Raw genomic sequence first — 24,639 nt, 5'->3', positions numbered from 1 at the left:
ACACATGGAATCCCAGGACAGATAAACCCCTCAGGGCCAATATTGAGAGTAGCGATGCCAGGAGGGTAAGGGGAAGATGGGGGGAGAAAGGAGGAACTGATCACAATGATCTACATATAACCTCCTCCCAGGGGGATGGACAACAAAAGTGGGTTAAGGGAGACATTGGTCAGTGTAAGACTTGAAAAAATAATTTTATAAATTATCAAGGGTTCATAGGGGAGTGGGGGTGGGGAGGGAGGGGAAAATGAGCTGATACCAAGGGCTCAAGTAGAAAGCACATGTTTTGAGAATGATGAGGGCAACAAATATACAAGTGTGCTCAACACAATGGGTGGATGGATGGATTTTTATAAGTTGTACAAGCTCCCAATAAATTAAAAGAAAGAAAGAAAATTACAGTCCAGGACCAGGCTTAACATTGTTCCATTCTCAACCAAGGAGTTTTTACATGACCTTGGATACAGAACTCAAAAACCCAGCACACTGTCAGTGAGTTGATGCAAACTCATAGTGACTCTATCGGATAGGGTAGGACTGTCCCCGTTAGTTTCTAGGACGGTAACTTGATGGAGTTCGAAAGCCCTGGCTTTCTCCCTCTAGCCCGTCAGGTCAGGACTTGGCCTTTGACTCACACATCAACCAGGCACAAAGGCTACAAACCATGGTGACGAGTGGTCGTGGTCCAGGCAGCAGGAAGAGAATTCCAGGCTTCCTGGTTTGGGCAGTAGTTAATTCCTTTGTCAGTTTGGTCACTCCATGTTGCCCCAGGTTGGAAGAGGGCAGGGAGAGGGTCTTTTGAAAGGAGCTATGCACCTTTCCTAAAAAGACCCAAAAAAGACTGCCACCTGTATTCCCAGAGCACTTCAGCTAGCTGACCCCCTGACCCAGAGTGCTCCTCTCAGGGGTCAGGGTTTCCAGGCTAAAGTCTTAGCATCACTTCCCTCCCCTCCCTGCCCAGTGCTGGTGACGGTAAGCCACTCAAGGGAGGAGAAAAAGAGTGGAGAAGTCTCAGCCAGCTGCAGCTAAAAACAACTTCTAATCAGTCCCTAAACTTCCTCCCCCCAGACCACAGGGAAGTCAAGAGAAGGAGCAGGTGGCCCGGCTCTCCCGCCCTGCCCTGTGATACCCTGTGGGGGAAGTCTTGGCTTCTTTGAGGAGGAACTTAGGTTTGTCAGGAAAATTGTCTTTGGGGGCGCAGTGGCTCCTTTTCTTTCCTCTTAGGGCTGACTCCAAGAGCCTTCACTGTGACCTCGGCTTCCCAGGAGACAAGGAGCGAACAGGAAAGCCTTTCCCTGCAAAACAAAAGATAGCAACGTGAAACAGGCTGCACCCAGCTCAACTGTTTCCCCACCATCAGAGCCCCTCTGCCATGCCGGGCAGTGGCGGTGGAGGGTGGCCCACGGCAAACAGCAGTTTGCCTTTCTGTCACCAAGCTTGTACCCAGGACCATTTGGAGGGGCCAGCTGATAGCAGTAGTCTGATCCCCCACAGCTCGGAAGTCAACATTTCCATCTAATTTGCTTGATTTTCATGAGATGCCCCAAGGCTCACAGATTCCCCCCCTCCCTGTCTTTGTGATTGTGTCCTGGCTCAGCACTTGGGACTCCCAGCAACCCTGTGTAGTACAGAGGAGTCCTCCGCAGGCTCCCAATTGCTGTGCTGTTTGGGCCTGTGATCGCAGCACTGTGCCAATCTGTTTCCTTGCGAGTCTTCCTGTTTTTTCGCTGACCTTACTTATCAAAGTAAGGTCTTTTTTCCAGGATTGGGCTCTTCTGGTAACATCCACAGTCTGTGGGATGAAGTCTTGCCATCCTTCCTGCTGTTCTCCTGCTCTCCCAGGCACCCGAGGCCTTGCCTGAGGCCTCCAAGGCCTGCCCAGGCCAGCCAAGGAAAGGGAAATCCCTGACTGCTTCAGGCTTTTCTCTCCCAGGATGTCACCTGTTGATCTAGTGGTGAGTTATAATTGAGTTGTAATCCAGCCCAAAGGCCGCAGGCCTTGACCTTCTGCAGCAATGCTCCAGGGCCTCCTCACTTTCAGCAAACAAGGTTGAGTCTTCTGCATGTCGAGTCGCAGGTTACCGCATTCTTCAGACAGGCCAGCTTCTCTGATTTACGCAGCGCACAGATTGAGCGACCCTGACCCACACCTTTCCTGGTTTTAAACTACAGTACGCCCTCATTCTGTTCGCACAACTGCCTCTTGGTTCGTGTACAGGTTCGGCTGCACAGTTAAGTGTTCTGGAATTCCCATTCTTCACAGCCTCTCTCTTGTATCCTGGTTTCTCTTGCCCCCTGCAACATCAGCCTGAGCTAGTTCACCCTAGTTCAACTTCCACCAAGGCTCTTGCCTTCTCTGGTTGTAGCTCAGGGTGAGCAGCAATGAGAGCTGCCATTCTCCAATGTATCCTGGGAGGAATAGCTGTTCTCAGGAGAGACCAAGGTTCTCATGGTTGCTAAGGGGAGGTGGGGGTTACTTGGCTTTATAGTCCTGGGGTACCCCACAGGCCTCTCCTGCAAATGCTGAAAGAGCACTCTAACGAGTCCTATACGGTCAGTCCTTCTACCCCCATGGATTCACCGAAGAACGAGGAGTTGAGTGGAAGCAGACATTGTAGAGGTCCTGCAACTGAGACCCCTGCACTTTCTACTCCCCCCTCAGTAGGAGAAAGAAAGAAACAACAAAAAAGGCAAAGTCTATCTGTGGGGGAGGAGAGCTCCTCCCTGTCTGTCTCACTTGCTCTCTATAAAAACACTGTGGGGCAGGTGCTGCTGAGTGATAAGATAGGGGCTGGCAAATCTAGGTCACCAGGCTGTTGCCAGGCACCTGTGTGCCTGGTCACCTTGAAAGTGGCACGAGGGCAGTGTGTACTTTTGTTCAGGGCCCAGACTGCCTGATTTCCCAAGCCTCTGTTTATTTATTCAATAAACATTTATGGAGCCACCGTTGTGCTTTACCAGACCTGATGCTGGGTGTTTCTCGCCCCTTGTGTGTCTGACCGGCAGAATTGCCGCCTGACTCCCAGGCTGGTAACCAGTGCTAAAAAAAGAAAATGACATCATTCAAAAGCCAGTTGGTTCACTAACTTCAGAGCAGGGGTAGTCAGTCCCCTTTTGGAAAGGAGGGGCTTTTGGCATCTTGACATCCTGTGCTGTGGGGCCTGGGACTTTAAGGGCCAGAGAGTAAATACACTTTAGGATTTGCTGGACATCAGGTTCTGTCCCAAATCAACTCTGCAGTCACAGAACATGTAAACACACGAGCATGGCCGAGGTCCAGTGAAACTCTATTTATAGAACCACTGAAGGGCCAGATTTGGTGGTGGTTGCTGACCTCTGAGCAAGATGATCAGAAAGATCCCATGGAGTAGGTGTTGGTGGTACAGGTTTTGTGACTTCAGGGGACCTAGAATCTCAATATTTGGAATGACCAGAATAAGGGTTGAAGCACTTCCCTCATTGACCACGGCCCAATGAGTTACACTGGGAACCCCACTCCACAGGCCAAATGTATACCAACCTCAGCCTCCTAGCACCCACCGTTTCCCACCGTGGGTTATGAGATGGCCAAGCAAGACAGCTCAGATGGATTCATAGTTTCATCACGCTGATGGCTGATGGGAGAACGACGTGAGGTCCGTCAGGAGAGCCGAGCCATCTCTGCTGTAGGCCTGGCTCTGCCACTGAATTTTATACTTACTGACCCGAATATCAGCCAGGGCACTTAATTTTACTGCAAAAACTGCATTACAAACGTGCCCCCAAACTCGGCTTATCCAAGAGTATATGCGTTTGCACCCAGTATCCATGTAGGAGGCACTAGGGATATAAGAGTGGGCACAACAGAACCTTGCCCTCAAGTAGCTTATGCTCTAGGAACAGAGCAATTATAAATATCCGTTATAAAACGTGGATTATTCCAGGGGGGGGGGAAGAGCAGGGTGAGCGTTTACCAAGGGAACAAGGAGAGAGAGTTCATGCGGAGCCGGCATAGGGACTTCGTGGAGAGGAGATTAAGCCCAGAGAAGTGCTGGCAAGACAGATGGAAAGGAAGGATGTGTGGGAGGGAAGCAGGAGGTCAAGGGGTGGGTTCCGCAGTTCAGGAGTTTACACTGAATTCTGTATGCTGCGGGGAGCCACGCAAAGGTTTAAGAAAGGGACAGCGCATAGGATTAGATTGAACTACAATATTATAGCTTGATCTGGTTTGGAAACACTCTAGCTTCTATTATAAACCGTATACTCGTGAGCTTTGTGTGAGAAGGAATTTTGATGCTGCTTAGAATTCAGCAAGCATCACACGAGGGCAGTGGTTGTGTGTAATTAATAGCCTGCCCTTCTCTGGTGGCGCCTTCAGCTATAGAGCAAACAGGTAAATCATTGGCAAAACCAAACATCCATAACCCAGAGGAGAGCTTTGAAAAGTTCCCCAGGGCCTGGACACTCCTTGCCTGACTCACTTGCCTTCTTGGGATTCATTGAATTATTTAAACTCCCAGCAGCAGCTCCACAGTCGATTGCGTTAAAGGGAGACCCGAGCTGCAGATTCCGATACCTCTTGGAGTAGCCACGTGGGCTGGATCTTGGGACAGGGCAAAGTGAAGGAGACTAGCAGATGGTTGCTGTAGTCTTCCTGGATTCTAGAACTCCCCGAGAGTAGTTGAAACTGGGGTTCCTGGTGAGGATTCTCAAGAGCACAGTCACAGATTGCACGGTGTCAACACATCCGAATCACCTGGAATGGAGGTGAGACCACAAGCTCCAGCGCCCACTCGCAGAGAGGTGTTTTCCAGAGGTCTGCGTGCAGTTGACTTAAGGGACCGAGAAGCAGGTCACCGAGGGCCCCTTAATGGCAGGAGACACCAACTTTCAGTGTTAGAAGTGCAGGGGAGTACCCAGAGTGAGTGCCTTCTTACCGTTTAATCTCTAGCATTCTGGCTGGCCTCACCCTAGTCCCAGCCAGCACCCCTGGGAGATGCCGATGGAGTTGGCACGGTCTTTAAGGATCACTGTGTGAAGACACGTGTTTTGGGTTCTTGGAAAATACTTACACTCCCTGCCCCTCCTGTTCACCACCTACTGCCTAGCCCTTTCTACTGGAGGCCTAAGGGCTGGTCTTGAGTGACCTTTGCTTGAAAAAGGAGACAGCTCGTAGGACACCTCCTTCTCCCAGTGATGACAACGGCCATTATTTCACTGATCACTAAATGCCAGCCACTGTGTGGGCACTTTGTGAATTGTGTGTGTTTAAGTCTTGAAAGATGTGTGTAGTCTCACTTAGGGACAACTCCTACTTACTTGCCTTCAGGGTTAGGTAATTCTGCCCTCATTTTGAAATGACTGAGCCAGCCTCTACTCAGCAAATTCTTCATCGCATTCGTCTTCATGTGCACTTCAAAAGCCTTCACTTGCATTAACTCGCTGATGCCAACGTTCAGTGACCCCCTACCCCCCACTGTAACGATTCATGGCAATAGAAAACCTTGTTAGTCTCCCAAGGAGCAGCTGGTGACTTTGAACAACTGACCTTTCTGTTCGCAACCCAGCGTGTAACCACTGTGCCACCCTGGCTCCTCCAACAGACACTGAAGCAACTCTCAGAAAAGACTGCATCTGTGCCCACCTACCCCTTACCCTCATGCAGGATCGACCTTGTTGAGCTAACAAAGATCGTTCAGCTTGGAAACAGTGTGATTGGAATGGAATTCAGGCCTGACCTCACAGGCCTTACATTTGTGCTCTACCACATGGTCTATTTATTGCTTGCTACAAATCAGTCCAGGAACCCAGCCTAGATCCTCTCTGAGTCCTTCCCAGGCTGTGTCCAAAACAGGCCACCCCTTGACTGACCGGTTTCCTGGGCCATGACACGTGGACCAAAGCCAGCATCCAGATCTCCCTTGGGGTTCTTCATTGAGGATTCTGAACCCGTTGATAAAGCAGGAAGGAGTGGGAGGAGAGCAGGGCGCCCCTCGGCAGGGGCAGGGGTCCAGTCCTCAGTAGCTTATTGATTAAATTCCTTCTCGTCTGACACCAGACAAGAAAAGGCGCTAAAAGCCAGTAGGGCCCGGAAGCCCAATTCCTTTGTGATCCAGCTGGGCCAGGGGCAGTGACCTTGTGCAGTCAACTTGGGGCATGTGTGCCCCAGCTCTCTAGAACGGAGTTCTAGCATGGCCAGCACAGAGGGAGGGGCTCCAGTCTGGCCGGGAGAGCTCGGTCCCCTGTGCCGCATAGGCCTCCCATTTGGTCTCTTCCTCTCTAGCTGGACTCTGGCTGGTTTTAAATTTCCCCAAATACCCAAGCTCCTATTTCACATCCTCAGGCAAAGATCCCACAGCCAAGGTGCCCTTTGGGCTTCGCTTTCCCCACCGGATGCTCACTGCCAGATAAGCTCTTAAAAGGCGGGGAGATTGCGGGTGGAGAGGTAGGCAAAAGCCCAGTGTACCCTGCAGCTCTCATTGGGCACTGGATGCATCAGGCCCTGAGTGGGGGCTCCCCAGCTGGGCGGCCCCAGCTCTTTCTTGGTAGACGACTTTGACTTGGCTGGGACACAATTGCACACATACTTACCCTTTACCTGAGGGTGGAACCTGGAAGCTAGAGGTGTGTCTGGAGCCAAGGAAATTGTGTTCAGTGTGTGGACTGGGAGAATTCAAGGGCCTTCAGAGCCAAGCTGATTCTGCACAGCGTGTGGCCAGACTCCCCATCCAGAGCCGGAGACCTGAGCGCTGCTGCCAGTCAGAGCTGGGGGATCCCAGTGGACAGTGTTCCTCTGCTTGGCCAGAGCAGCCACAAGACAGGCCGGAGCCTTGGGGTTTGAGATGAAGACCCCCCCCCTTCTTTAGTCAGTTCATATTCGTGAGGTTACTGCATGGACGAACCTGGCTTTAACTTACCTTTCTGATGCGATAAGATGCACCTAAAATAAAAACGGGAGCGACTAGGAAGCTTGCCTGGTTACCTTTGGCTCTCTCCCAGCTTGGGGGCGTGACTGATTCTGGGATCACACTCTGACCGCCTTTCCTCTGCCACTTACACCCCAAAGAGATGCTTGGAACCCGGTTCTAGGGATTCCTGTATTATATGGACTCAGTTGATGTTTCCAAGCAATCTTAAGCTATTTCCCCAAGAAGTGGTCCCCGACCACAGCCCTGCACACTTACCTTTGGGGCAGATGCCAGAATGGCAGAACCCAAGAACCGGGCCTCTATGCCTAAGTTGGTCTTGAGTATCCAGAGGCGCTATTTTAAAATGTGCACGGAAAGGTAGGGAGCGACTGTTAGTCTTGGATTAACCGTCGCCTCTGCGCTCCCAGGAGCCCCAGCCTAGGGAAGATGATTAAAAATAGATCTGAGTAGCACTTCCTGCTTGGCAGATGGTGGATAGCAAATGCTAGTGATTGCAGCTGACCTTTCCTCTGAAATCTGCTCTGTGTTTCCATGATGCTAATTGAATCCCTCTCAAGACCTAATCAAAGGCTCTTCAGGGCTTGCTGTCCTGGCTGGGCTCAGTTCATGGAGCAACATGAAAGTGCTGGAATTTGCATGGAAACACCCACTCTCTGGTCCAACTGGCTGGCCCTTGTTTAAAAACGAACAAGTTCTGCTTTCAGAAGTGACTGCCCAGCCCTGTTAGGGATCCCACGCCCTTTCCATCCCACCAATGAGGAAAGAGGAGTGGACTAGGGGTGATATGAGAACCTGTGTTTAGGGTGCGTGTCTGTGTGAGTGATGGACGGTGCTCACACTCATTTTGAAACAACATAGGTGTGTGTGAGAGTGTGTGTGAGAGAGTGTGTGTGAGAGAGTGTGTGTGAGAGTGTGTGTGAGAGAGTGTGTGTGTGTGAGAGTGTGTGAGAGTGTGTGTGTGAGAGTGTGTGAGAGAGTGTGTGTGAGTGTATATGTGTGTGTGAGAGAGAGTGTGTGTGTGTGTGTGTGTGTGTGAGAGAGAGACGGTGCTCACACTCATTTCAAAACAACATAGATGCCAGAAAGAGAGGCAGTGGCTTCCTGATATTTGGGTTCTGGGTGTGGCCGTTCCTCATCTGTGGACTGTAGGTCGTCTTGGTGGCTGTGAGATGATACGCTATGGAAGACCCATGTCACCATCCATGTCACAGACATGTTAGGGGCCGCTGTTGACTTCTCATGTCAGTCCTAACCCCCTTTCTAGTTCACCAGATTGTTTGCTGCACCTTTGGGGCAGAAACAGCTTTCTGTGTTCTGGTGTGTTGTTACGCCCCCCCCCCCCAAAAAAAAGGCTGGGGGACACAGTGGCTCATTAAGTATTTGCTGGTTTGTAACCAGGGAGGCACCGTACTCCTTGGTGTAGAGCGATCACAAGAGTCTGAACCATTCCCCAATTACTGGACCTTTATTCTCCACCCGGTGATCAAAGACCCCGGTAATGTGTGTCCAGGAAACTTGTGTCCAGGAAACTTGTGTCCAGTGCCTGGTGTGTGGGGTGGTGTGCCCAAGGGGGGAGGGATTGAAGTTTCTAAGTCTTGAGGATGAAAGTCTTAAATAAGATACATCAGCTGCTGAGCAGAAAAGACCTTTTTTTTGGGTGTTTTTTTTTTATGCACATAAACAGGAAGATTGAAAACACGAGGGAAGAGGTCTAAGTCTGAGTCAGAAGTGTTCGTTTACTGTGGGAGGCATCCATTCTCTGGAGAATTATGCTTTCCAGAATGTTCCCCCTCACAGGAGACCTTACTCAACCCCCTCATTTCACAGATGATGAAACTGGCTGCTGAGGTCAGGGATCTGCCCCAGGACACGGGGCAAGCCAGGGAGTGGGGAGCGGCAGATAACCAGACCTTGCCTGTCGGGGTGGCCCTGTCATCCTGCCCATCTGTGCAGGGAGGGAGTACCTAGAAGCACCAGTGCCTAGTTTTCTCGATCTTGGCAAGCACCCTTTTCGCAAATCTCTTTTTCATTATTCACATGACCCTGACTCTTTCCTAAGTGCCTTGACTATAATTTCTGAAAGCCCGCACCAAGACCCGGACCACCGCAGCGCTTCTGAGTACCATTGTGTGTGCTGATCAGCTCACGAGAAGAAAGCCCTAGTGATAGAAACGTGCCCGGAAAGGAAAGAGCTCACTCATCAGCCAACTGTGGTGTGTGACCTGAAGCCCAGTGAGGGTTTCAACGTAAGGGCTTGGGTTTGATGACTATTTTTAAAAATAATTTTATTGGGAGTTCGTACAATTCTTATCACAATCCATACATCCATCCATTGTGTCGAGAACATATGTGCATTTGTTGCCATCATCATTCTCAAAACATTTGCCTTCTACTTGAGCCCTTAATATCTGCTGCTCATTTCTTCCCCACTCCCCCCTACCTCATGAACCCTTCATCATTCATAAATTACTATTTTGTCATATATTACAGTCTGACATCTCCCCCCGCCTTCTTCTCTGCTGTCTCTTCCCTAGGGAGGGGGCTATATATAGATTCTTGTAATCAGTTCCCCCTTTCTACCCCACATTCTCTCCACCCTCCAGGCATCGCCACTCTCACCACTGGTCCTGGAGGAGTCTTCTGTCCTGGATTCCCTGTGTTTCTAGTTGCTATCTGTGCCTATGTACATCCTCTGGTCTAGTCAGGTTTGTAAGGTAGAATTGGGATCATGATAGTGGGGGAGAGGAAGTATTTAAGAACTAGAGAAAAGTGGGCTTTGAGTCTCCACTTTTGATGACTAATTTTAACGGAGGAATGTGTGGGGAGGGTAGTATAGGATGAAGAAAAGCTAGTATAAAAAGTAGTGATAAGCCCCTAATAAAATGTAAAAAAAAGAAAAAAAAGTCAGTGATAAACTGGGTGAGAGATGTAGTTCCCTGTGAAAACCTTGAAGGCACCGGTAGAAGGAAAAACAACAAGAAACTCGGCGCCGCCGAGTCCATGCTGACTCACAGCGACCCTGCCGGACAGGGTGGAACTCCCCTTGTGGATTTTTGAGACGGCAACTCTATAGGAGCAGACAGCCTGGTGCTTTAGAATTGCCCACCTTGCAGTTAGCAGCCCCATGTGTTGACACTTCACCACTAGAGCTCCTGTCGGTAGAAAGGTGGCTGCCATGTATTGAGGACCTGCTGGATGTTAGGCATGCCGAGATACTACGAGGCAAGTGTTGCTGTCCTATCTGGCAGACAGCGAGCCCGAGACCAGAGAGGTGAGCATGACCACCACGAGCTCCCAGCAGAGAAGCTGTCGAAAACCAGGAACCAAATCTAGACATCCCATTCTCCAAGCCTTGCATTATAAGAAGCTACTGAACGGGGGAGACTACCTCATAGAAGAGGCCTTGGTGCGGACAAAAGAAGAGCCTTTCAGTTGTAAAGTGGATTTCAGGCAGTGGTTCTCAACCTGTGGGTAGCGACCCTTTTGGGGGCCACCTGATTCATAACAATAGCAACATTACAGTGATGAAGTAGCAATGAAAGTAATTCTATGGTTGGGGTGGTCACCACAACATGAGGAACGACATTAAAGGGTCACAGCATTAGGAAGGTTGAGAACCCCTGGTCTGAAGGATGGTCTTACATGCTAAGAGCCCCGAACATGGAGGACCCAGGAGCTCTAAGGAGAGCGAACCCCGCTCATACAGGGAATTTAGGGATTGTCGGGGCCATTGGCAGTAAAATGGGGGTTCCGCAGTAGGTCGTGAGTTCCCTGTCCCTGGAAGCATTTAAATAGAGGTTTGGTAGGAATGTAGACGAGAGCCATGGGTCAGGTGGGTGGCTGGACAAGACCTTTGAATCTCAGTGAGGGCTATGAAATAAAACCCGAGTTTGGTCATGTTTCTTTTTTTTGTTTTTTGTTTCGAGGTCCTCCACTGTCCTCAAAGGGCAGCCAGCTGTCTGGGACTCCTGCAGGCAGCACGGGCACACTTGCTTCTTCTACACACCCCTCTGCATGAGGCTTATGTGCCAGAGAAAGGAGGGGACTTCAAGGGGCTTCTTAGCTTTCAGTGGTCTTCTTACAGGCTGTGAAATGTGGATCATTGATTTATCAATGAGTTGAAAAAGCTGTTGGGAGGCTGAGAACATTGCCTTGGGGGTCTCCTTTCAGCCTGAAGCATTACAGGTTTACAGGTTTAATTTAATCCACCTATGAGTGACCAAGCTCTGGTGAAGTGGTTCATTCCAATGCAACCTGGATCCTCCCTTGTTCATCAAAGAGACAACTATTCCAAGTGACCAGGTGGTAGAGAAAGCCATAGGGCTTGGAGTCCACAGCAGCAGGGTTAAGTTTGGACCTGGTTTTACCAACTCTGGGCATTCCGCACTCTCCTGTTTTGGAGGCAGAGGCTGTTCTTGTAAGTGAACGTGCTAGAGCACTTGGATGCTCTGTACAGGTGCCACCTTCACTTGGCTTAGGCGCATTCAGACCACACCTTGTTACGCGGTTGTCACACTCAGACGTTGGAGCCAGTCGACTGGAGTCTATCATGTATCAGTTGTTTGACCCTGGGCTTATGTCTCAACATCCCCTGGCCCCCTTTCCTCACTGCTAAATGGGGATGATGACTGTACCTACCACATCAGGTCCTGGAGAGGATTAAATTACTCAGCTCATGTAAAACAATTTCAATCCTGCCTGGCACCTGGTCAGCACTATTCCAAGTGTGAGCCATTTATTTTAATGAGCTGCCTCAACCCTCGTCTATCAGCCCTCTCCAATTTCACTGTAGGTTGTAGCCTCACCAAAGGGGATAATGGGCAAATCCGACCTTGATTGCTATCTCTATTTTAAGGACCAGCATGAATGAATCCAGTCCCTAAAGTGTACAACTGGATTCAGTCCTCACTTTCCCACGTCTCTCTCCACCCTCCTTGTCTGCCACTCACCTGGCACCCCGTCACTCAACTCCACCCACCCACGGTTAGCTCAGCACTCACAGGCGCCATCTTTGGCGTGCCTGGTTCTTGGACGCTGGCTGCCCAGAGACTAGATCAGAGGTCAGATATGCCAAATAGGCAGACACCCGCCCCTGCTGGCTCTCACTGCTCCCGTGGGTTCCTTGTCATGCTCACAGGGACTCACAGATATGCCTTAAAAGTTACCAACCACAAAATCAAACCCACTGCAACCTTATATAGGGTCTCTGACGCCATCAATCTTTAAGGGAGCAGATGGCCCTGCCTTCCTCTCATGGAGTGGCTGGTGAGTCTGAACCTCCAACCCATTGAGCAGCAAGTCCAATGCCTGCCCGTTAGCACCAGCAGGCCTCCTTCCGCCATACTTAGAGCTGCAGCTTTGCTATGACCGGAAAGATACAGAGAGGAAGAGGGCACAGGGAAGGGTCACAGTCAGATGTTTCATGCCCCACAGAGGGACACGGTGGCCCCCCTCTCCCTTGGTCAAGAAGCAGAGGCCTTGGCACCACACCAGCTTGGTAAACAACAAGCCACTCGAGGCTTCCTTAGCATGGGGCACCCAGGTGGGGGTTCTTGGTCTGGTTAGCTCCCGCTGACTAGTCTTCGGCGTTGGTTTGGGATGAACACGGGCTGTGCTTTCTGCAAGTTGACTCCACCTCTAGTTAGAAGTGGCTTCAGTCTTGGAGGGAAGGCCTTTTCTGACCTTTCAGCCTGGATTGCTCACCGGCGAGGACGTCCCTACAAGTGGTTTTGCACCGACTTGACAGACACCCTTTGCAGTATCAGGATGTTTTCATTTGGCTTTGGGATCAGCAGTGGGAACTGAAATGTCAGGTAACTGGCATCTATTCTCCCCCAAACTCCCGGTGAATCGCCCCTCGTCAAAGAAAGTGGAGCTCCAGCACCTGGGAAGTTTTATTTTTAGGATGTGACCCACAAACCGCTTGACCTCACCTGCTGCTGTGATTGCATCCTGCTCCCAGGGCTCCGCCTCTGAACTCTGAAGCCACCCGGCCACCCTTCTGTGGAGGATGGGGCTTCCCATCACAGGCACCCCTGCCCCGTGTCCTTCTGGGGAACGCATGTTGCCCATCGCACACTCTAGTGTGGACAGCGGGGAGGGGACGGCAGCGTGCTGAGTGCTGGCAGCATCTCTTTTCCCACTGGCTGCGTGTTTACACTGGCATCTGTTGTCCTGACCCTTTGCCACAGACTGGAGAGGCTGAGTCGGCTCTTGGAAAAGAGAACCACCACGCTCTCTGAGGCCCCGCGGCCACTTGGGAGGGGGTGGAAGAGAGACAACCCCTCTAGACAAGGCTCTGCTCCCATTTTTGAATCACGGTGTCAAAGGAGACAAACAATTACCCGAGGGTTTTTTGTGAGCCAGCCCCTGTGCTGTATATGCACCTATTCATTTAAACCTGGTGGCATTCCTGTGGAGTCGGGATATTTTTGTTTTCTCTTTGTAGCTGGGACCCTGTGATTCAGAGAGAGGAAGTAACTTCCCCAAGGTTAAGCAGCTATTGAGGGCTGGATGGGCCCAAAGCCTTCCTAGTTCCCAAGCTCTTTCCCACTGCACTGCAGGCAGAGGAGCGGGCCTGGGGAGCAGGCCGTGCCGGGGTTCTCTACTCCGCCCCCCCACCTGAAGATCCTGTCTAAAAAGCAGCCCAGTGCGTCTCTGTCAGCAGAAAGGCCAAATACACGGGCCATGCTCCCAAGACCACTTCACCACTGTTTCCCCCCCGAACATTTCTTGTTGTTTTTGAGAATACACACATCTACCAAGGCAATAGTTTAGTATCTACAAATACAATGTAGGGATAGTAATTGATTGCATTCTTTTTTTTGAGTTGTTGATCGTTGTGATCTGTTCCCCCTTTCTCCCCCTACCTTCCCCTCCTGCTATCACTACTCTCAATATGGGTTCTGAGAGTTTATCTGTCCTGGATTCCCTATGTTTCCAGCTCTTCTCTGTACCAGTGTACACGCTCTGGTCTAGCTGGACTTTTAAGGTAGCTTTGAGTTGTCATGATGATTGTTTGTTCTGGGTCTTTGTTGCCTGATACCTGATCTCAGGGGATATTTTTAATTTAAGGTATAAAGACAATCTCCATGGCCCCGGAATTTTAAATTTGAGAATTTGAAGATCAGTTCTGTCTCCCCCCACATTTTGATCAGGAATCATCGATCAAAATGTTCAATAGTGGGAGCCTGGCACCATTTAGTTCTTTCGATCCCACAGCAAAGGGGCGAAGCAGTTGTTTATGGACTATCTTAGCCACACATTCCGTATCCTCCCCATGTTTTTGACTGTCCTCTCTTGCTCCAGGTGAATAGAGACCGACTGCCACCTGCCAGCTTGTAAGGCCCTGGGGTAGCACATAACAAAGCAGAAGGCAGAACATAACACTAACGTGTTGCTCAGCCAATAACCTGGCCTGGCCTGTGGAACCATGACCCCGAACCTCCAGACCAAGGAATCCAATTTCATGAGGTGCTTGGTTGTACACAAGCAGCCCCAGAAGCGGTTTTCTTTCTTTCTTTCTTTCTTTCTATCTATCTATCTATCTTTCTATCTTTCTATTTTTAGCAGGGGTCCTTATAAATAAGGAACATCACAATTTTTGGCCAATTCAACTTATACACAGCAATTAAGACAATCATTTGCACACCCTACGCTCACTCAATGTGATTTCTCCTTCCCACCTTTTGTTTCCATTTTCAGGCACTATGCATGTATGTTCCATGCCCTTGGAATTTTATGACGCCACACAGCAGATATTTCCTCTGTCAGAGCCAGTCCCTTCTGTGCCCCTCCCTTCATCTGGTTAGGGAATGTGAGGGTGACTTGAGACCCACCAGCCCTTGTGTACCTCATGGCCAGGGGCTGTGGGGCCTATGGTACCCACTGGGGCCCTTCCCCTGCCCCTGGGTCACATGTATAGCTTATTTTTCAAATCTCCATCCCAAAGATAACTGGACAATGTGAAAGCTGACTGTAAACCAGGAACACACGTGGGTGGCTTTGTTCTTTCTTGGTGACCTGTGTCCCAGTGTGAAGCCGCAGAGATTCAGGAAATTCACCCTTCAAAATTAACCCATGTTTCCCTCATTTCCAGCTAAGCCCATTTCCTCCTGTTTTCAATGCAGAGATGAAGAAAATCCCCTTTAGTCATCTTTCCTCTCCGCTTACTGCTCCCAGCCTCTTAAAGTTGCTCTTGGTTTAATTCTGGATGATTTCATCATTTTTGTTGTTCTTTTTTACCATCCTTTCTCCTTTTCCCATATGCTTCCTCGGGGCTGAACTCAAGACAGGATCCAGTGCTATTTTGCTTGGGGTTTAGCTCGTTGGAATGGAGCCTGTGGCTTACTTTGACGCTAAATAGGAAATCCTACCCGGCTTAACCAGGGATGGAGAAAGAATAGAAGAGGCCTGCCCTTGCCCTTCCCGGTGGCGTCTGTCAAATCAGCGTTGAGGTGGCAGGCCGTCTCGGCCAGCACTCTACAGACAGGACTCGATACTCCTCCTTGGTATCTCTATCTGAGTGCCCCGAGCGACTCCCTCAGGCACCCCGGTGGTGCAGGGATTAAGCGCTCAGCCACGAATCAAAAGATCAGCGATTCAAACCAACCCTAGGCTCTCCATCAGAGAAAGATCGGGCAATGTGCTTCCATCAGGAGTATTTCCTTGGAAGCCCTGCGGGCCAGTTCGACTCTGTCCACCAGGGTTGCTGGGAGTTGAAATTGTCTCCATGGGCCTTTGGTTTTCCCCACTCTTCTCCACCGTGGGTGGCCGCTCAGCAACGTAGAATGTAGACCATTGCCTTTGTGTGGCCTATGATAAGCCAGTTGACCTTGATCTCCACCAAGTCCACGGTCCTGAGCCCCAGCTCCTACGCCTCATTCATTCAAGATGTTTGGCTAGGTCCCCAAAGTTTTCGTTACTTTATCTCTTATATATTCCACCACATTCATGAATATATTTGTAGCAAAGGTAAATACCCTTGTACACTTATCCTCAATCAACCCCATAATGTGCATACTCTAGTATAAGCCGACCCGAATATGAACTGAGACACCTAATTTTAACCAAAAAAACTGCATTAAAAATGTGCTGGAAAACTCAGCTTATGCACGAGTATATATTGTATATTTGTGAATAGCTCCCTCTTATACCCATTAAGTGTGGCATGTCAGGCTCCTCCCACCGTTGGTAGAAATGAAGACTTTTCCATTTTTCCTGGCTCTCCCTATGAAGACTTTTTTCTTGATATCCCATAGTAGTGGCCTTTCACGATATTAGTTTGTCCGATTGACTAGTTTTACTTTAGCCATAATGCTCGTCCATGTTCTGAGATGTTTCACAATTCTCTGTCCTTTTGCATACCGTAGTATTCCATTGTGTGTGTGAACTTGTAGTCGATCCATTCTTTTACTGATAGGCATTTAGGTGGTTTCTATCTTTTTACTGTCGCAAATAGTGCCGCGATGAACGTGGCTGTGAAAACCCAGACCTACAGGGTCTCTGATTGCGTTATATAAAAACTTTTCAAGTGAGGACAGACATTGGGGCTCAGACGGATGGTAAGGGCCTGAGCAGGACAACTGGGACATGGCAAAGCCAGGACTAGGAGAGAGCGCACGATTGAGTCCTGTGCGGTCATGTCAGGCCATGAGCTGCACCTTGGAATGTCAGTGGGAGATCCAGGCCAGCCCCTCCATTTTGATAGAGACATTGAGATACAGAGCGAACGCCTTGCCCTTTGACATCAGAGGGCAGCATCGTTGCTAAACACTGAAGCTTGAGGAACCAAGTAGGTTAAAGGGTCTGAGAAGGGCGAAGAGAAAAGCTGAGCAATGACCTATGTTTCCCTTTTTCACTAAGTGCTCGCCACCCTGTTGTTTCGCCGTGGCTGCAGTCGGCAGGTGTACAGTTGTGGAAGCTGCTGGATATGAAACAATGTGCCCAGAGCTGAGTCATTATTTAAGCTGCAGGATTGGATGTTGATCGTGTGGTGCCAGAACTAGATGCTTGTGCCACGCACGCAGGGATGACCAGATGTCAGGGATGTCCAGGCAGGTGCATGTCTGACCCCACATCTCTCTGTGCTTCTCTCTCCTGAAGCACATGTTCAGTTTCTAATAGGCGAGCTGCTTCTCAGTAAGAGGAGAAGCGGACCTGAGTTTGAGAGGCTCCTGAGTACCTGAGCGTATTCAGGTGAACAGGCCCCCAAGGTGGGGACTGGGATTCCAGGAGCCTTGAGTATCTGCCCTGCTATGTTTCCCTCTCGGGGGAGAGAGCACCTTTATCTGCCGCTGAAGGAAGGAACTTGCACATTTGCTCTGTTAGGGAGCTCCCCCCCAACCCCCCCGAATGGGATCGTTTTCCAGTGGTCCCCCTGCTTTTAAAATGAATGGCTGCCCTCCAGACCTACAAAGCGGCCAGAAAGCCGTGGTTTTGGCTACCCCACAGGAAACGCAAAGCCTTTTCCGTTCCTTTGAGCTGTCTGGAAGGGCTGGGCTTGGAACTGTTCATTTAACGGGCAGCAGAAAAGGTTTGTGTAGTTTTGCGCGGGAGGGTGGAGGGGGGACAACCCTTTCCTGGAGGGCTGGGTTGATGCACAACATGAAAAAGTGCCGCCTTGTTGCCTGGCAGTTATGACAGCAAATGAATATACCCGACAGTCTGTTGGCAATCTCCAGGTCTGAAGCTCTGTTTGCTGCACTCTGATTGCTGCCTTCGCTTCCTTTCAGCCTCCCCACCTTCAGTACCACCCTCATCCAAAGGAGCGCGGGGCCGTGCCAGGTTGTGCCAGGCAGGGCTGGGTCCCACAGGACACAGCCGTCCAGCGGGCTATTCTTGTCGGTGTGTATTTGCAAGATGCCTGTTGTTCTCCGTGACTGTTTTTCCCATCAGAAATGCTGGCCGGGCGGGACCCCAGGTGGACACGGTGGTGGTAGGAGAGTTCTGCCCTAGAAAATGTAGCCAGTCCTGAGTGCCTGGACTGAGGGGACCCCAGGGGCTCCTGCCACTGTCCCTGAAGGATTCCTGGGCAGGTGTTGGAACGGGGACAGCCCTCTGCCAGCATAGACTGGCCTGCAGGAGTCCCGCGAGGGTGCCTCTGGGCCCCTGGCCGCTGCTTTCCTTCTCTGTCCTCTGCCCTTCCCTCCTCCCCGTCTCTCTAGGAATTCTAAATGGTGTCAGTCTGAGAAAGTTCCTTTTAGGCCTTGCCCCAGAGCAGTGGCCTCCAGAGGACGATTTCCAGTCACCCAGCAGGAACGTGATCGAGGAGAGACTCCTAGTAAACGTGTCGGTGTCGATTGCCCGCGTGTGCAGCAGCGCTGGTTTCCAAAGCAGGTGGCCAAGTCTGTCTCCAAGGTGTCCCCAGGCGCCTCTGACCTTCCAGCCACTTGGCCAGCGCTTAGCTGGCTGCGCCACCCGGGGCTTCGGTATGCGCACACTGCTGGGCACGCCCGTGTAATGCTTACATGCTATAAACATGCCCCCAGTTCCCAGGCAATTAAAAAGGGCGACAAAAGAAGCCATTATGCAGTTCTTGTTTAAAATTTATTAAACGAATATGCGATTAAATCTGATCTTTAAAAAGAAATTTGGTTTTTTACATCTGATAACAGTGGTGGAAAGGTTCTAACGTCCTCAGGCATTTAGCACAAATCTTTGAACAGTGGAAGAGCTTTCTCTCAAAGAACAGTAGGTTCAAGTGGAATACCGGCACCCCGGGGCTTATGAAAGTCAGGGTCCCGTTCCCCAGCACACCTGTCGCTGCACAAAGGTTTTTGCTAAGTTTCGCTGACCGCAGTTATCCTGGAAACTTGTTCAGAAACTCAGTGAGTGTTTTAAAAACAGACTGCGGGTGGGGAAAGGGTTCAAACACTGGAAACTCCTTGGCATATTTCTCAGCAGATTAGGAAGATGTTGACAATCCCTGCCCTCTGGGCACCGTGCATGGAGTTCGCAATGCCGTCAGAACTGTTAGAAGAGATTTGAGATGCGGCTTAGTCAACGTTTTTTTATTGAACACACAAAATGTATTTATAAAAACCTTCATTCTAAATCTGATCGTCTCTACCCCTCAGTTTTGCTTTTCGTCATAGAAACAGAATCACGTAGTAGATGAGGACCTTTTGGGTGTGACTTCTTAGCATGACAGTTGCGATGCACCCGTGTTGTTACATGCATTGTTCCCTTTTAACAGAGCAGTAGCACAGCAGATGAATGTACCGTTCCTCTGTTCACCAGTTGAGAGACATTGAGATTGTTTCCAGGTTTGGGTTAATATGAAAAAAGCTCCTAAAATCACTTGCAGGTTTCTGCGAGCACATTTTCATTTAACCCAAGTAAACGAAACCGCCAAACACTTTCCATGAGCGTTACAGTTCTGCATTCTTACCAACCCTCTATCAGCCCCACCCGTGTCTATCTAGGCACAAAGGGGCTTCCTGTAAACGTGAGAGTGTGTAATACGTCACACGCACACACACACACACGGTAAGTCAGAAGCGTTGCTGTGAAAGCATAGAAACTGTTTATTAAAAGAAACAAAGCATGAAGCTCTTGTTTCTTGATATGCCCTCCATATGTCTGAGCATGTCTAAGGGCAGTGTCTCCATCTCTCGCCCTTCCCCCAGTGAATTCTGCACCGTAATGCTTCACGCCACAACAAGATGGCCGTTTTGGCATCTCTGAATGGATGCAAATCATACTCATTTTCAAACATTCAAATGCTCTTTGAATTTGGGGAACAAAAAGAAAGTCGCGAGGGAGGGGTTCAGTCCGGGTTGTGGGGGTAGAAAGGGCAAGTTTCCCATCAACACCATTCTCATAGGGCGGCCCTTGCTGCCTTTGAAGAAACAAGCAAGCATCTTGTGATAGAAAACAATTCCGTCACTGTCCCTGCGTTTGTCCTTCCTGGTCCCACTCGCAGCGTGTGTGACACCTCTTCATGGTAGCAGGCCGTGACTCTCTAAGCTGAATTTAACTGACCCAGCAGATCATCCCCTGGAAGCTGTTTTGATTTGGCCTTTTTAATTCTTTTTTAACCACTGAAGGCACCTGGATGAGACCAATCTATTGTTTGCCCTTCGAAAGGTTTGTCGACGTGTAGCAGTGACAGCGGGCAGCATCTTGTATCATGTGTCACACATGTCTCTTGGATTTTCTTTGGACACAATTGCTGCGAAGCGCAGCCGGGCTCCCAGTGAGCCGCCTGTGCTAGCCAGAGGCGAAGGAGTGTCCACCCGGAAGGGAAGCAAAAAGCTATTTGACAACCGTGAACGCTGCTGCTCTTGATTTAGGCCTGTGCCACCGGGCAATAATATCTCAGACGAATTCTCCAAGCTCTGAGGGGTCGGCTGCCCTGCAAGCTACGGCGCCAACGGAAATGTGAGAGGGCCTCTATCAGATACGGAGATATTATTGGCATGGGTTGAGGACCAAAGGCAAAAGCTAATCAGCACTTGACCCTTCAGTGACAATAGGAAGCTTGTTCGAGATGTGGACCTGAAGAGCAGGGCCCGTCTACAGCATGGGGTTCCACAGACACCCAAACCACATAGCATCCTGTCCCACAGACTGCACTGTGGGCAGCACTCAGTGATGCGTGACGTATCGCAAACCAGCACAATACTGTCACCGTTTGTTTGTTTTAAACGACACAGTTCAGGTAGTAGGATGAGAACATGCACCTTTTTGTGAAAGAAAAGTAGCCATCTATTCACTTGGCTGCAAGTGAATCTCTTTGTTGCACCAATAATTTAACCCAGGGTGCCAACTACTAAGAATACGAATGGCATTTTGCACAAGGAGTGTCCAAGACATTGGTGCCAGTGGGCGTCTCCTAGGAGAGGTCAGGGAAGGTGCTGTGAAAAGGGGGGCAGGGGGAGTGATCCGCACCAAAGCCAAGGGCCCGTCAGGTGGGACGGTGGGCCTTCCAGAGAGTATGCATGGTTCGTGCTGACTGGATTGGCGGGTGTCCTGGGAAAGTAGGCAGGGAGGGCTGGAGAGGTTAGGAGGCTCAGTTTTGCCCAGCAGTCCCTCCAGGTGGGAAAGGCCCAAAGGAACGTGAGCTGGTTGAGAACCTCGGAGTGAAGGCTCCAAGACAGGGCTTCGAGCAAGCCAGCTGCTCCAAAGGCAATCTCTTCACCAAGAAAGACTTGCCTTTCCCACTGGCGGCACTTGTCCCTGAAGTCGTCCGTCTGGCAGAGTGAGGTCTGCCACGCTCCTCCCCTCTGGTCATCTGTTAACCAGGCAGCACTGTGCTTTTTTCTCAACCCCTAAATAACAGAGGTCACCGGAGTTGCTTTGCTTTCTCATTCAGTCACTCACACGCATTCATTCCTTTTACAGAGGGTTTTTCAGAAAAGACCTAGGACATGCTGGTCAGCCCTTATTAAAAATGCAGGCAACAAGGCAGGACACGGCTGGCTCATGTCAGCCAGCTGTCCCTGTGTAACCAGAGCAGGCATGTGCCAGAGGGCCTGTGTTAACTGAAGTAGACGCCAGTGTGCGGGATGAGTCCTGGCTCCTGTTTCAACTGTTCCTGCCACCCTCGGGCCGGAAGAAAGCTGCTCATGTTGAAGCTAGAGTTTAAAATGGGATTGTTGCATTCTGTGATGAAAAGATCAAGTTGCTTACACCTCAAAGGGGGAGACTCCTGCGCTCCCGAGCAGGAGGGTTTCTGCTATCCTGGCACTTACTAGGGGCAGTGAGGAGGGGGGATCCTGTCGGTTCTCTGTGCCGGGGAGTCTCGGCTGGTTTCTGCAGAGTCGAGCCCAGAGGGTGAGCAGGGCGCTCACACTGATTTTCACCGCCCAGCCCACCCGGGAGCGAGGTGGCCTACACAGATGGCCGAAACCACGAGGGACCAGCAAAGGCTGGTTTGGATTAATGATCTCAGGTGGATTAATGATGTCAGGCACGAGGGATGACTTTTAAAAAAAAAACATGGAGGTCTGGATTTGTAGTCTTTTTTTGTTTGTTTTGTTTGTTTTTCATTTTCTGTCCTGGGGTGGAAAAAAACACTGGACGCGTAGGCTGGTCCAAACTCCATATCTCTGTTTCCTCTGCCTGCTCCTCCCCGGTGCCATCTGCCAGCTGGGCTGCTGGCCGGCGCGGAGCTCCAGTTTGCTGTGTCAGGCCGGGAAGGTCATGATGGCTGTGGTCGGGGCTGGGAGGGTGAAGTGCATATCTGACGGTGTTTTCTTGCATTTCAGTCTTTCCAAGGAAGTCAAGGGCGAGCGTACCTCTTTAATTCAGTGTGAGTACCTTTTTATTTTTTGGGGGGGACAACATTTTGAGGGATGGGGAAAACAACTCTGGCCAACAATTAAACAGTGTTCTCTGTCTTCTCCGCCACCATTAACCACACTGCCACCCCACCCAGTGTCGCTCTCCCAATGTGATAGTCACGTTTGGGTAATAGCTTTGACTAAAAAGAATACATGCCCTTCCAAGGCGGGCACATTGGGATCAGGGCAGAGGTGTCCTGTTTCAATGAGGATTTCAGGCCTCGGACTCTGCACTGCACTTGCCAGTGGGTTCACAAGATGACAAGCATTCGGTCGCAAAAGCATATTAATTCCCTGCAAAGTCTCAGACTTTCAGACTGGCTTTGGTTGACGCACTGGGTGAGGCTGTGGAGTGGAGGCGGGAAGTGCACATAAATAGAGGGAGATGCTGCCCATCTATCCTGGGGTGGTTAAATATCCCAGCTACACACCACGTTCCCAGTACGGGCTTCCCCCAGGGCAGCCTCGTCCAATTAATTTTAAGTTTGGAAGCTCCACTGGAATGACTGTGAAGTACCTGGGACTGACTGCCTGCTCTCCCCGTGTCCCTCGGCATAGAGTTAACGTGGGCTGCGGGCCCGCAGAAGAGCGAGTGCTGCTAACAGGACTGCACGCAGTCGCGGACATCTACTGTGAAAACTGCAAAACCACCCTGGGCTGGAAATACGTAAGTGCTGAGAATCGGGAGATGCGCAGCTCTGCCAAGGGGATAGTGGAGAATCTCACACGAGGATAGTGTTCTCTCTCTCTCCCTCTTTTCTCCACCCTGGCCACAGGGGACTGGGTTCCAAGAGCAGATCCCAGCACACTCATCAGTCTGCCTTTCCTCGGACACTCCCCTCCTCCCACTCATTGCTCCACACTGCCCCTCAGACACCACCTCCCCGTTGGTTTAGTAAATAATAACAACGCAAAGCATTTGTTGACTGTCACCTACTAAGCATGAATCATTCTATTTACTTTTTCCTAAAGTCCTAGAGATGGGTACCATCCACATTCTTATTTTACTGATGGAGAAGCTGAAAGGGAGAAACTCCGGCTTAGGGAGTCCAGGCTTATCTAGCCTTTAAGAGGCCAAGCCCGGATTGGGAGCAGGCTAGTAGAGCCCAAGCTCTCAACCACTGTGCTTCGATGGCTCCATAACTGCTGCTAGAACACCTACTGGGAGCTCGGCCCTATGCTAGACACCATCACATTGTCTCGTATCGTCAGCCTGCAGAGAGGCACACTTGCGCTCTCCCAATTAGGTCATCATTCCGGCACATCTCCACGCCGTGCCAAACTGTTCAGTCCTTTTGGCGTCTTGGGGGATGAGTCTTTTGTCAGGGCAGGAGTTGGGTAGGACCGGGGCCTGTGACTCTCGCAGCGGGGGTTGATTGGCCCACCTCACCTTGGGGTCAGTGCATGATCATCAGCACTGTCGTCCTTCTGCCTAGTGGTAAAGGAGCGTCTGGACTTGGAGTCAGTTTTCAACAGAAGTGTACCGATAGCACTGTTCCTACTGTTAGTATTTTCTGCCCACCCTGTGATCAGGGAGTATTGACAAACCAGTCTTCCTGTGCCTGAGAGGGAGGACAAGAACCCACTGGCCACCACTCTGGGTGTGATTATCCACAAATTCCTTCTCCTTCTGTTTCTTAGCACCCCTTTTCTGCTTACTACAGAGACCCTCATTCACCCAGGTTTGCTCTCTTCTCCCCCCCCCCAGCTGGGGGCTAATGAGGCAGCAGCTCCCAGGTGTCTTGCACACTCTCCTTTCCCCTCGTGTCCTTTGTGCAATGATTCCTCTCTTGAAGAGAGAGACTCCAGTCAGAACCCCCATCTGGATCGCAGGGCCCCTGAAACGGAGAGCAGGAGGTGCTGGCCCTATGGCTGACTGTGGGGTTCCTTCCTTAGCCAGGGAATGACTGTGTCTATTAGTGGTTTTCAAACGACACGGCAGGGGGTTCTTATGCACCCATCCCGGTGCCTGGAATGGGTCGCCCATCCTGAGTCTGCACACACCTTCGTTCTGTGGGGCTTATCGGCTGGGAGAGCCCACAGTGCTGTCTTTAGAAAGGTAACCTGCCAGGTGGTTTTGCACTGAGTCTTCCCTTGGGAGGCCTGGTAGTTGGGGTGGGTCCTGAGGACTGCCAGCCTTTCCAGCCCAGAGTTCACATGGAACCTGCCTGCCCTGGAAAGAGGCTGTGAGGGAAATGCAGACCCAACACCACACACCTGACACACAAACAGCCAGACCCACAATGGAGCGAAGGCTGTCGGGCTCTCGTTGCTTCTCCTGCCGAGTGCCTTTTCTCAAACACAGGACAGAGACCATTTACTAGCGGAATCAGACCTCGCTGTTCTGCTAGAAACAAGTGGGTGGGGGTGGGGGCAGGGAATGGCACCCAAAGGTGAGGAGGAGGCGGCCCCTGGGTCTGCACCCCAAAGCAGAGACCTGAGGC

At 50.6% G+C, this 24,639-nt stretch overlaps 1 protein-coding gene across 1 annotated transcript in view; it reads left to right on the top strand.

The window, feature by feature from the left end:
• YPEL2 (yippee like 2) overlaps positions 1-24,639 on the top strand; it is a 60,489-nt gene that overhangs the window by 31,073 nt on the left and 4,777 nt on the right. Inside the window, exons 3-4 of the mRNA XM_075561510.1 lie at positions 22,121-22,164; positions 22,754-22,862. Of these exons, the coding sequence (XP_075417625.1) occupies positions 22,121-22,164; positions 22,754-22,862 (153 nt within the window). The remainder of the gene's footprint in view (positions 1-22,120; positions 22,165-22,753; positions 22,863-24,639) is intronic.

Source organism: Tenrec ecaudatus, chromosome 10, assembly GCF_050624435.1.
Source record: "Tenrec ecaudatus isolate mTenEca1 chromosome 10, mTenEca1.hap1, whole genome shotgun sequence".
Lineage (NCBI taxonomy): Eukaryota > Metazoa > Chordata > Mammalia > Afrosoricida > Tenrecidae > Tenrec > Tenrec ecaudatus.
This window is presented reverse-complemented; position numbering and strand designations above follow the sequence as displayed.